Below are 12734 nucleotides of genomic sequence, written 5' to 3'. Positions count from 1 at the left end.
AGCGCGGCGCTGAACCCTCCTCCCTGTTGGTGCTCGGGATCGGGTTTTAACCCCCTTCCTTCTTGGCAGTAGCCTCAGAGCAGTGTAATCCAGCAGCCTCACCTGAGTAAAACCGGGCGAATAAACACCAAACTCCCACGAGCACCCTTAAAAAAAAAAATAAAAATAAAAATAAACAAAAAAACACCCTAACACAGCTAAAGCAACACACCGGGGGCTTTTTGGCTCAGAGCTGGCAGAGCCAGGCTGCCGATGGCGGCGGGCAGGTCTCCTTTCAGAAAAGCAAGAAATGGGCAATAAATGAGGGGATAATACAGAAACTGCCTTGGGACACATCACACGGGGCCATGCGGGACAGAAATGGGCACAAATTGGCCCAAAATGATGGTGTGGGTCTGATACGGGCTTCATTTATCGGGTGTCCCCGTGTCCCAGTGTCCCGGCATCAGGAAGCCCTCGTGGTGCCGCGCGGGTGCTGGTGCATTAACAGGGCTTGGACCGAGGGTGCCTCCATCCTCCTCCATTCTGTGATCCTCTGAATACAAAACATGTGACCCTTTTTTTCTTTTATGTCCAAATTTCCTTAGAAGCACGTTTAATTACCAAGGGTGGAGCTGTGCATACACATGCCGATAGCACCCGCTTGTATGTCTGTTTGCTCTGGGCCCCATGGCTTCTCCGAAGTGATAGCTGCCTTTGTTCCTTATCTCCTCCGGCGCTCTGCCTCCCTTTGCATCATGTCTCAGGCGCGGTGATTCAATGACCTGTGCTCAAAAGGCATCTCAGATGGGGCTTTCATGGCGCTCCCAGCCTGCTTGGCTGATGATCTCATTTCACAGACCCTTTGCCCGTGCATGGGAAGCCCGAGGGTCTCCTGCGCCCTGATGTCAGGACAGAAAAACCATAAAAAAAAAAAAAAACAAACTCAAAAAAAAACACCTCTGCCCTGCCAGATATTCACCTTCTGGGCATAAATCACTTGTGTCCTGTCTCTCCAGCCACCTAACTCCACAGTGGTGATCTTCGTGCCTGCCTGGAGAGCAGAAGCATCATTTCAGAGGGAGCACTGCGGCCGTCTGGGTTTTGTGTAAGGGGGGAGGACAAGGAGCCGCTGCGCGATGCATGGACCGAGGAGGGGGTGGACCTCTCCCCTCTCCATCTATATAAAGCAAACCCGTGAAGCCTCGGCTCCTCAGGGTAAGGAGGGTGGGATTTTATTGCCTTCTTACTTCAACAGCCCCAGGGAGCTGCTCGCTGCCCGCTGCCTCGGCTCCCTTCTCTGCCAGGATGAGGAATCTGCTGCTCGCCCTGCTGCTGGCTTGCGGTGAGTTGGGTGGTGAGGTTGGGGTCTCGTCCACCTGGCATGAATATCACCCAAACCCGCAGGCTTTGGGCACATTTTGGGGCGTGCAGGTGTTGGCTGAATGTTGCAGTTTCTCTGCAATGCCTTGTGTAGGGCTGCTCATGCTGATATTTATTTTAAGAGGTGCTGGGGCCCGTTGTCACCTGCCAAACCCCAGGCTGATGCTGGCGATGTGGCACTGACGGCCAAGGGATGCGAGTGAGACAGGGCCTGTGAAGAGACCGCTGTTACCTCCTGCGAGGCCAAATTCGATCACTGCGAAAAGCAAACAAAATCCAGAGGTGGTTTGGGGGATTCTCAGGGTCTTGTGCTGGCACCCTGAGAAGAGTTCATGTGCACAGGAGCAGCACCGTGAGACTCACTGCTCTGCTTGGTGTGCAACACGGTGCGGGTGCTGCACGGGGAACACTGTGCTGGTGTGAGCATGTCCCCCTGTCCCCCTGTCCCCCTGTCCCCCTGTCCCTCTGTCCCTCCACAGGGCTACAGCCAGCGCGTGGCAGCGTTCTGGAGCTGGAGCGCATGATCAAGGCAGTCACGGGGAAGAGCGCGCTGCTCTCCTACAGCTGGTACGGCTGCTTCTGCGGCATCGGGGGCAGAGGCACCCCGGTGGACGCCACCGACAGGTGAGTGCCCTGCAAAAGCTCCTCGCTGGCAGCTCCAAGAGGGGTTTTGGCACCATTCTGGAGTCACTTTGTGCTGCTGCCAAGCCGTTTGCTCCTTCCCTTGCCCGGGCAGGGCTGTGACGCTGACACGGTGTCTCCCGCAGCTGCTGCCGTGCCCACGACTGCTGCTACAGGAGGCTGCGAGAGAATAAGTGCAGCCCCCTGATAACCCCCTACCAATTTGAGGTCACCGATGGGGACATCACCTGCGGTGAGTATCAGCGGGCGTTTTGCAGCATTCCCCAGCGTGGCAGTGGCCAGCAGGGTTCAGCGGGCAGGGCGGATGCCCTGCAGGGTGCTGGGGCTGCCCACAGACCCCCCCTGCCACCGCAGCATCTCCCACAGCCGACACCAGCTTTGGGGGCTGGAAAATCCACCGCTGAACTTTGCATTTGTCCCCCGCAGGTAACGAGCAGAGCTGGTGCAAGAGAGAGACCTGCCTGTGCGACAAGGCGGTGGCGTCGTGCTTCGCTGGCGCTCTGCCGTCCTACAATCCGTCCTACCGCTTCTACTTCAAGCTGAGATGCCGAGGGAGCAAGCTCCAGTGCTGAAGGGGGCGGGGAGAGCAGAGTGTTTGTGGGTTTTGAGTGGTTTTCCTCATTACCATGGAAAGGAGAGGGTGATCTGGGCACTGAGCAGAGCTGGAGCCCTCCGCTCTGCAAGGCTGTGTGGGATGAGGAGGTCCCCCAGCTCCCCAAAAAACACATCACTGTTTCTTTTCAGTTTCTTCCTCCTTTAACCTAATTTCCCAGAAAAAAAAAGTAAAATAAAAATGTGAATAAAAGATACGAGAAGTGCTCTGTGGTGTGTTTCTGTCATACCACGGAGCAGCAGCAGCAGCACCCAGGCTGTGGCGCTTGGTGAGAGCTCTTGCACCTCCTGACCCTGTTGCACCAGCTGCCCGATGCTCCATGGTACCAAAAGCAGCCCCAAAAAGCCGCAGGTGTGATGCAGACTGCAAAATTCAGCTACTCCCCTCTCAGCTGGGTCTATCCCACCACAGAGCTGCTCAAATCCCAGCGCTCTGCGTTCAGAAATGGGGACAAATCCACACCACCAAGCAAACCTCCCCGGGGTCTGCCAACAAAATGATTTCCTTCTAGTGAGCCTGCTTCACCTGGTGCAGCCAAAAAGGCTGCTCCCAAAGCCAAAGCCAGAGCCAAACCACAACGGTGCATTGAAGGGCAGGCAAGGTGTGGCAGAAAGGTGCTTTTAGAGGAGGAAAAAGAAGTGGGAAAATGTGGGAGAAGGTTTGAGACCCTCCTCTGATGTTTACTCGCTAAGAAAATTTGACATTTCTGTTGACATTTCTGAAAGGGGATTCTCCCTTTCAGTTGCCGTCACCACGCTGTACTTTCCACAGGCGAGCCTTTTTTTTTATTTTTGCCAGCATTTAAGGATTGCCTTCCCCCTGCTGGCCCTGTGCAGGGAAACCCTGCTGCTTCCCCAGCATCACTGCCAGCACCGACCAGGGGGCCAGGGGTGGTTGCATTCCTGTAAAGGGGAAGGACGGCGCCTTCTCCTTTCCTGAAAAGTCCCATCAGCAAAACTGGGGCGAGCTGACCGCCCGGCAGCGGGTCAGCAGAGGGGGGAGCAAGCCCTATATAAAGGGATCCAGGCTGACCACTGCCCTGTGAGCGGCAGAGGCTTCCCCAAGGTAAGCAGGGATGCAGGAACGCTTTCATTTATTCCCTTTCCCCCTTTCCTACCTTAACCAAAAGCTGTGCTGCGAGCAGGGATGGAGGCGCAGGTAGAAAAATCAGGGCTGAGCAGCAGAGGAGAGGCTCTTTGAGACACCAGGCTGGGGCCATATCCCTTGAGGGCTCCAACTTTTTCTGCTTTCTCTTCATTTTGCTTTTTTTTTTCCCCTTTCTTCGCCACCAAAGTCTGGGCAGCACCGGGCCCAGCCTCCCTGCTCCGTCCCCAGCCAGGCACCGCCACTGCCCCTGGGCGAGGGAGCAGAGAGGAGAGGCCACCCGCCACGAGAGCCTTGCTGATGCAGCGGGGAAATGATGTGGGTTTGGTTTCTTCGTCCAGAATCACCAAAAAGATGAACTCCCTCCTCGTGCTGGCCCTGCTGTCTGCCTGGGGTAGGTGTCCTGGCTCTCAGGGCGGCCCCAGAAGCATCCAACACCGCACTGGGGGCCAGCCCTGCTGGGTTTTCCTCCTTTCCCTTTTCCCTTTGTCACCACCTTTCTGAAACTCATTACAACACCCTAAACAATGTCCCTCCCACCCTGGGAACAAGTCTCCCCTGTCACAGAAGCTGAGGTTGCAGCAGAAGACCCCACACAGGGGTACCAGGAGGATGGCAAAGAGACAGCATCCTCGCTGCTACTGCTTTAACAGGGGGGACAGGGGTGGTGTCAGCCCCGCTGATTTTCCCCCAGGCTCATCCCTGGCCGGTGGGAACCTCTGGGATCTGCAGAAGATGCTCACAAAGGTGACCGGGAGAAACGCCATCCTGTACTACTCCTTCTACGGCTGCTACTGTGGCCTGGGTGGCCGCGGACGGCCCAAGGACGCCACAGACAGGTGAGCACCTACACAAAATCACTCTGCCCAAATTTTACCATCCTGTGGACACCTTTGGCCGCAAACCTGGGGAATAGGGGAAGCAGGGAAGAAAAAAAAACACCACCAAAAGCCGAAAAATCTTACACAGGTGCTGCCAGCTGCACGACACCTGCTACGACGGCCTCCTGCGCCACGGCTGCGATGCCAAGAAGCAGCGCTACCGCTACAGCTGGCACGGCGGCAGCCCCACCTGCCGTAAGTGGGGGCATTGAAAAGGGGTTTTTTCCCCCCCCCAAATACAATCAAATGAGAATTGGAGCTGATCCCCTGCAGATCGGGACTCCTGGTGTGCCCAGCTCTCCTGCGAGTGCGACCGCAGCCTGGGGCTGTGCCTGAGGAGCAGCCGGCGGAGCTACAGCAAGCGCTACCGCCTGTACCCCCGCTACAGGTGCAGGTGACAGGGGCTGGGGACAGCACGAGGAGGAGGAGATGCTTCGGGTTTGCCCTCTGCTCCCAACGGGGTTTTGGGCCTGGAGCCGCACGGCCGGGCTGAGCTGCGCTCCTTCCCGCCTGGGCCACATCGGCGTTGAGTTTGTATCGGTGTGAAAATAAATCCTGGGCTTAAAACATCCCCGTTTCCTCGGTGAGCTGCTGCTGGGCAGGACACGAGCCCTGTAAATGCCCAGCGTTGCCCTCCCTGAGCACGTCGCAGGCTCTGTGGACACTCATCGGGCACTGGGAGGGTGCCCTGCGCACCACTGGGTCCCTTACAGCACGCTCCCAGTGCTCCCAGTAACACCTCAGTGCTGTATATGGCTCACCAGTACTCCCCCCAGCGTTCCTCAGATCTCTCTAGAGCCTCCTAGCACCCTCCTGGTTCCCCCCCAGTGCTGCCTAAAGACCCCCCCGTGGCCTCCCAGTGCCTCCCAGTACGTTCCAGATCCTCTGAGCACACATCCAGTACCACCCTGGGCTTTACAGAACCACTCACCAACCACCCAGTGCCTTCCAGTGCTGGCAGGAGACCCCCCCAGCACACCCCCAGTGTCCCCAGGTGCTGCCTGGAGCCCCTCAATACCTTCACCAATGCCATCTACAACCTGGCAGTGTGCTCCCAGTGCCTCCCAGTGCCCCCCAGTGCCCCTCAATCCCCTCCTGATGCCTCCCAGCACTGTCTAAAGCCTCCCAGTACGTTGTATGTGGACCTCAGTACTACCCAGTACCCCCCAGTATGCCCCCAGTGCTTTATAGCACCTGCAATAACACCCCTGCACACCCCCTACCACAACCCTGTGCTGTCTGGAGCACTCCAGTGCCCTCCCAGATAGAACTGGGGGGAGTACTGGGAGCCTTCAGACAGCACTGGGGGGCAGCAGGAAGGCAACGGGGGCTCTAAAGAGCACTGGGGGCACTGGGAATGTCCTCGGGGGCACTGGAGGGGACTGGGGAGCCCCAGGAAATTATTGAGCCACTATCAGCAGGAGGGTGCCTGGCAGTCCCTAGCCAGCACCGGGGGGCCACTGCGAGTTTACTGGAAAGCTCTGGACGGTACTGGGGGACAGTGGGAGGGCACTGGGGTGTCCTGGGAAGCACTGATAAGCTGCAGGCAGCACCGGGAGTGCACCAGGAGGCTGCTGAGAGCCCTGGGTTGGCACCGGGAGGGTGCTTGGGGGGCTCTGGGCTGCGTAAGGCCGGGCTGCGAGGAGAGGATGGGTTTGGCCGGCGAGCCAAGGGGCGTAGCAGGACGGCGTGCAGGGCCGGAGGAAGCATTTTGGGGCTTCCAGCCGGGAGCTGGAGGGCAGCACTCGGCAGCCAGCGAGGATCCGGAGCCGTCACCGTCCCCCGGTGAGCAGCCCCCAGCCTCAGCCCACCGCCGGCACCCGTGGGGCTGCTGCAGGGACAAAAATAGGGTGGGGGTGCTGGAAGGAGGCGGCAGCACGCTGCGTCTCGCTCTGTTATTTAAAGGGAGAAGCTCGGCAGAGGGGCTGCAGGCACGGCTTGTGGCTGCCCAGTCCTGCCTGGGTGCCAGGAGCGGCGGTACGGGAGCAGGGAGAGGTCTGGGCGGTGGGGCAGCACCGGGATGTGTTTACACCCTTGGTGTAAGGAGGCACCCCTGCCTTTCTCCCTCCAAATTTTGAGATTTGACCTCATTTCAGAAGAAAGTTTGCTGAGCGGTGTCGTTTCTCCTCCCTGGTCTGGGTAAGAGGAAGATGAAGATCCTGCTGGTGGTCCTCGCCCTGCTGCTTGCTTGTGGTGAGTGCGGCCAGGCTGCAAAACATCCCCTGCTCCGGCTGTCCGAGGCAGATTTCTGTACCTAACTCATAAAATCCCACTTTCTGGTCGCTCCAGGCATGCTTGCTGCTCACGGAAAGCTCCCACCTGCATTCGCCCCGGGGCTGGAGGGCAGCACGGTGGGAAACCTGACTGCGCACATCTGCGACTCGGGATGGGGCCGTGGGCACGCAGCGAAGGCTTCAGCGCACCGGTACAGCAACAGCAGGTTTTTGGGGAAGCGAGGCAGTGCTCACCTCTTCTTTCAGCCCTGGAGAGGCAGAGACAAGCAGTTGAAACTGCTGGGATGGCAGCGGAGGGTCAGGAGTGGTCCCAAAGCCGGGATGCACAAAGGCTCTCTGGGTGGCACAGGGCTGAGAAGAGGCTCGGTGTAGGACAGGGGAAAAGCAGGATGGGGCTGGAGAGCATCCCGGAGCAGCTCCTGGGTGCCTTGGTGCAGGAGGGGATGCAAAGCCCTGCTTGAAGAGACTTTTGTGGACGGGTTAGAGAGCAGCCACGGCTGCGTTTCGCCTGCGGCCAGGCTCTCCTTCTCGCTGCAGGTGCTGCCGGCTCCGTGCCTGCTGCTACGCCCGGCTGGCCGCGCGCCGCTGCCGCGTGGGACAGAGCCAGCGCCTCGCCGCCCCCCAGGTGGGGGGTCCTGCCTGCAGTAAGTCCCGTGGCTGAGCTTTGGGATCACCCTGGAGCCATCCCCCAAGCACCATCCCCGCGCTGTTCTTCCTCTCGCTCCCCGCAGGCTCGGGGACCCGGTGCCAGCGAGGAGCCTGCAAATGCGAGCGGGCGACGCGGCTCTGCTGGGCACGCAGCCGGGCGCTGCTCAGGTGCCAGGGCCGAGGAAGGCGCTGCTGATGGAGTGAGGCCCTTCACGAACCCACCTCCGTGCTGGTAAGCAGAGCGGGGCTCAGCACGGCGCCAGGAGCCCTTCCCAACCCTCTTCCTCGGGGCTTTGTTTTGGCTTCGACAGGAGGAAAGCCGCCCTCGTGCGAAGCTGCGTCATCAGACACTGGATCCGGGGAGGGAGAGCTGCACAGATGCGATATTTCTGCTCAGAAAAACAAGGGAGGAGCGGGACACCTGCGCCTTGTCTCAGTGAAGGGCGAGATGATGGAAGCCAGCACAAGCTGGCAATTTGTCCCCTTTGGCTCCAGCTCCCCACGCGCAAGTCGCTGCACGGAAACGTCGCGGCTCCCCCAGCTCTTTGCTTCATTGCAGAATGAAACTAAAATAAATATTCCAAATAAAAGATATAAAATATTTTTGAATATTCCAAGTATTCCAGAATAAATATTCCAAAATAAAGCCAGAGAGCAAAAAGCTTTGGTCCTATTTGTGCTGCGACTCCGCTGTACCCAGTGACAACGCCTGGCACCGGGGAGAAACTCACCTGTGCGCAGGGCTTCCTGCTGAAATACCCAAACCCTAAAAGTGGAGCCAAGCAGCAGAGCCCAGAGCCTGTGTCAAACATCACCCCCGATGCCTGGAGCCCCTGATTTAACACTGACAGCAGGAGGTTCTCGCATCCTGCAGCAGCGTTTCCAAACGGCTCAGAGCTCGCCTTTGCCTGGCTTGTGCCTGGTCTCACCAGGTGAGGCACGGCACGAGGGTTTAGGCACTGCTGGAATAAAACACGTGCCAATTTCTGCCAGGCGAAGGTTACTTCAACAGCAACCACATGGCTTCGGTCCCAGCCTCCAGGCTCCCGAAATTTGCAGTTGCCTCCAGGCAGAAGGGCTGGAAGCTGCTGTGAAAGGCTGGGGACAGGCACAAAGACGCAGGAGGGCTGGGTGCCGATGAGCTTTGCTGCCCTGGGACAGCCAGGGAGCTCACGCTTGCCTAACTTTCGGAACAGAGCAAAACATCTTTCTCACCAGAAAAGAATGTTTCGGCCTTATTTTGCAACAACCCCCAGCACGTCCCCTAGGAAAAGGCAGCTTAGGCTGTGGCTGCTTCCTCCTGCCTCAAGCATCCCAGTGATGCAGGTTTTCTGCTGGTCTCACCTCCTCCGAGGACTTGGAGAGCACTGCAAGCTGCCACGGGGCTCTGCAGTGAAACACAACCCCAAAAATGGGGACAAAAAGGGGGTTTTTCTGGGGCTGGAGGATGCTCTGCTGTGCCCTGGCCATTGGCAGCTGCAATTCCCACCCCGGCTTGCCCCAGAGCTGACCTCGATCGCACTAGGAAGTATCCCTTAAATCGGGAAGCACCCCTCGAATAAGGAAGTGTCCCTCAAACCAGAAAGGTTTCCCTCCAGCTGTGAACCAGGCGCCCGGTGTTTAGCCTGGGGGGTGGACGAGCACCCACCAGGAAGGAGAGCGCAGCCCCGTGCCGAGCAGCTGCTGTTTGCAGGGCGTAAATCAAGGATCAAATCCTTGCCGAGATGGGACAGGGGCGCTCGAGCAGACAGATTGCACACCAGGATGAGCCGAAACATGCTCGCTCTCTATTTAAATTCTGGATTAATTTTAACTTTCTATGTATTTTTCTGCTCGGACATCTGGCTGTACAGATCAGCTCATTTCAGGCTCCAGGGGCTGCTCTGTTACCTCAGGTGCAATAAATGGGGCTGCAAAAGCGCTGGAGGCAGTGCTGGAATTGGTGCACGGTGTGAAAAGAGGCAACTTTGTGTAAACGTGTGTGTAAATTCAGCAAAAGCTGAGGCTGTGGTGCTGCAGGAGGGGCAAAAACCCCATGAGCAAGGCCCAGCCTCATCTGGGCATGGGAAGACAAGTACCAGGCAGGGAAGAGAGACTTGCTGAGGCCCTGAGCCCAGTTCCTTTTTCTCACCATCCCTCTGATATCCACGCAGCCACATCCTCGTTCCCTGTCTCAGTTTCAGTGACAGGGGATTTCCTCTCCCTGTCTCAGTGCCGGGGTTTCTGGCAAAGTGCTCCGCGAGGCACACGACACTGGGCATCTGCAACCTCTGCGCCAGAAAAAATGGCTAAAATGGTCTTTGGGCATCACCTCATTAGAGATTCCCTCCAAGCCAATGACACCATCACCCCCTTTATCAGCCTTCCATTATATACCACTCACATTTTTTTTTTCCTTGCCTGGAGGCTGATCTGGCAAGGGGCATCTGGGCACCAGCAAGCTCCCAGTTGCACAAAAAAAAAAAAAAACAGGGGAGGGGGATGCTTTGCACTGGTTGTGTTTTTTCCCTGCCCAAGTGAGTAATTATGGCAACCAGTAAGACACAGCATGGAGCTTTCTAACCAAGACATCAAAAAACCTAACAGCCATCCAGGAACCATATTGCTGCTCTTTTCCCTCGAGTTTTCCCATTTTGTTCAGGGCGCTGAGATACCCAGAGCTGTGCACAGGCTTGACCCAACTCATCCCAGTCCACCCAAACCTCCCATCAAAGGGCGCCCCGACTTTTCCGAGAAAGGGATTTGCATCCGAGCAGGCCCCCATCAAAGAAGAGAGCAGCTTGCACACGTAACGGGACCGATGTGGCGAGGACTGTCAATATTTGCCCGCTGTGGAGACAACAGAGGAGGAGCCAGGCTGAGCGGGCACACGTTGGCTATAAGAGGTGCAGCTGAGCGCACCCTAAGGTGCAGGACCCGAAGGCTCACCCCACTCCAGAGCTGCTCGCCGCCAGCCATGAAGCTCTTGGTGCTCCTCGTCTGCCGTAAGTACCCCCTGGAGGCAGCAGGGTGATAACAGCTTCCCTAAATCCACCATAATTCGGGCGGTTTTGGGGCGAATGGTCGGGTGGGGGCTTTGTTCTGGTGCTCCTAACAGCAGGTCTCCAGTCGTAGGGCTGGTCCCCGTGGACGTGGATGGCAACGCGTTTCAGTTTGGTGAGATGATCAAGCTGAAGACGGGTAAGAACCCGCTGGCGTACAATGGCTACGGCTGCTACTGCGGCTTGGGGGGAGGCAAGCAACCTCTGGATGCGACGGACTGGTGAGTGAGGAGCTGGGGGAGATGGAGAGGATGCTTCCAGCCCTCTTCTCCTCCCAAAGCTCAAACCAGGGTGCAGCTGGAGCAGGCACTGCAGGAGCCACCGGGTGGTAGCCGCTGCAGTGATCTCCCCGCTGTTCCCCTGATGGCACGGTGCCTTTTGTGATACCAGGTGCTGCCATGCCCACGACTGCTGCTACGGCAGGTTGAAATTGTTATCCCCTGGCTGTAATCCTGTCCTGGTCAGTTACAAATACTCTACCCGGGGAAGCCAGATTGTCTGCGGTAAGAGACAGCGCGAGGCCAAAGCCACGCTCTCGGGGAACCTCTTTTCCTTGGTGTCCTTTAGATCAACCTGGAGGGGGTGGAAAGAGGGGAAAGGTGCCAGGAATAATGCAAATAATGGTGAAGTTTAGAGCTAGGAGACCTCCCAAAGGATGGGGGTTGCCCTTCTGTAGGGGGTAGATAACAATGTGACCAAGCTGGATGCAGAACACTTGAAGTGACCTGACTTGGACGGGGACGTGGTGCTGTCACCCCAACTTCCTGATCATCCTTCCATCCACCCAGAACAAACACTGCCATTTGGGGGGGGGGCAAATCAAAAAGAAGCACGTCCTCATGACCAGGACAAGTATCTATACAGAGCTAGATGTAAAGGAAATTAAAAGCTCCCCCTGGGGTCATGCTTGGTTTGTAGCCACTCTGTGCACCGGGGTAGGATGGTGGCAGGAGGGCTGACTACCCGGAGTTGATGGCTACGTATGCCAGTGGGAATGATTCAAAAGATAACCTCCAACTCTTGCTCCTTTTTCTCCCCCCCCCCTCCAAGGAGCTGGGACTACCTGCGAAAAAATAGCCTGTGAGTGTGACAAGGCAGCAGCAGAGTGCTTCAAGAGGACCCTCAGGACCTACAACAAACGCTACAGCAATTACTCGAACCTTCGGTGCAAGGGCTCAAGTCCCAGCTGCTACAGAAGCTAGCCTTGAAATCAAATGGAAATGCTCTAAATTGATTTCTTCTCCTGCAGTGAGATGGAGTAAGGCACAGCTCTGGCCCCGGCTGCACCAAAATGTCATTTGGAGGCCAGACCCTGAACCTGCGCGCAAGGAAAGCCCACCCACTCCTTGTAACTCAATACATCATGGAAAAAAAAAAAAAAAAAAAAAAAGATTTCTTCAAATAAAAATAAGTTTCAAAGACAATTTCTAAATGCATCTAATGTGTTTTCTTGTTTCAAGGCTCAGTGCCTGGGTGGGTGGGAAACCTGTAGCTCTCCCCAGAGACCTGATGGGTCCAGCACCCCAGGGCGACCAGACCACGGGTGCAAACTGGCCCCATCCTGCTCACAAATTGACTCCTTAAGCAATTAGTACTTACTAGGGCACTGCCAGCAGCTCCTCCAGCATCACAGGGGTTTCGGGGTGGCTTCTTCTTGCACCCCCATTTTTGAGTAGGTCCTCACAGGGTTCTGGAATGAGGCAGGTCCCCCAGGAGGTGCATGGCAGCAGCAATTAGCCCTAATGAAGAGCTGCTCATCACACCTGGGAGGTGGAAGTGCCTCCGTGCTGCCTTTGGCCTCAAAGACTGTGCTCAGTTTGGCACCCGTCTGTGGGGTTGCACCCTCTGTGGGGTGCAGAACTCTGTAGGGGCACTATGGGACACAGTTTGGTGGTGGGACTTGGTGGGTCAGGCTGATGGTTAGATTTGATCTCGAAGGTCTTTTCCAACCTAGATGGTTCTGGGATTCTACAAGGTTATAATTTTAATAGTTTTTCTACAAGGTTGTTATTTTAATATATATATTTTTTTCCTAGGGTCACTGGGTCACTCAATGGCTTTCCACTGTTAGAGAGTGGGTTTCTTCAAGTTATACCTAAGCTTCTCCTCAGTCAGAAATATGAACCAAATATTTATATCAAAAAGGAAAGATGAGAGAGAAATGAGCTGGGATAGAGCTGATTAAGTCAATGCTGCCCTCTAAGGTTTG

General features: G+C 56.5%; 3 protein-coding genes across 3 annotated transcripts; all 3 read left to right on the top strand.

Annotated features, from left to right (window-relative positions):
• The first annotated feature begins 1287 nt into the window (after window positions 1–1287).
• On the top strand, window positions 1288–2576 carry LOC116497489 (phospholipase A2, membrane associated-like). The gene is made up of 4 exons (XM_032201228.1): window positions 1288–1324; window positions 1842–1986; window positions 2130–2236; window positions 2431–2576. Exons 1-4 carry the CDS (start codon window positions 1288–1290, stop codon window positions 2574–2576), a joined length of 435 nt encoding a protein of 144 aa, XP_032057119.1.
• Window positions 2577–4075: 1499 nt separating this feature from the next.
• LOC116497709 (basic phospholipase A2 homolog) lies at window positions 4076–5000 on the top strand. Its single transcript, XM_032201629.1, has 4 exons — window positions 4076–4104; window positions 4396–4560; window positions 4691–4797; window positions 4876–5000. Exons 1-4 carry the CDS (start codon window positions 4076–4078, stop codon window positions 4998–5000), a joined length of 426 nt encoding a protein of 141 aa, XP_032057520.1.
• Window positions 5001–10543: 5543 nt separating this feature from the next.
• On the top strand, window positions 10544–11727 carry LOC116497738 (group IIE secretory phospholipase A2-like). Its single transcript, XM_032201667.1, has 3 exons — window positions 10544–10746; window positions 10916–11028; window positions 11576–11727. The coding sequence occupies exons 1-3, from the start codon at window positions 10544–10546 to the stop codon at window positions 11725–11727; spliced, it is 468 nt and encodes a 155-aa protein (XP_032057558.1).
• Window positions 11728–12734: the final 1007 nt, after the last annotated feature.

Source organism: Aythya fuligula, chromosome 21 (assembly GCF_009819795.1).
Source record: "Aythya fuligula isolate bAytFul2 chromosome 21, bAytFul2.pri, whole genome shotgun sequence".
Classification (NCBI taxonomy): domain Eukaryota; kingdom Metazoa; phylum Chordata; class Aves; order Anseriformes; family Anatidae; genus Aythya; species Aythya fuligula.
Note: the sequence above shows the minus strand (reverse complement) of the source record. Positions and strands in the feature narration are given on the sequence as shown.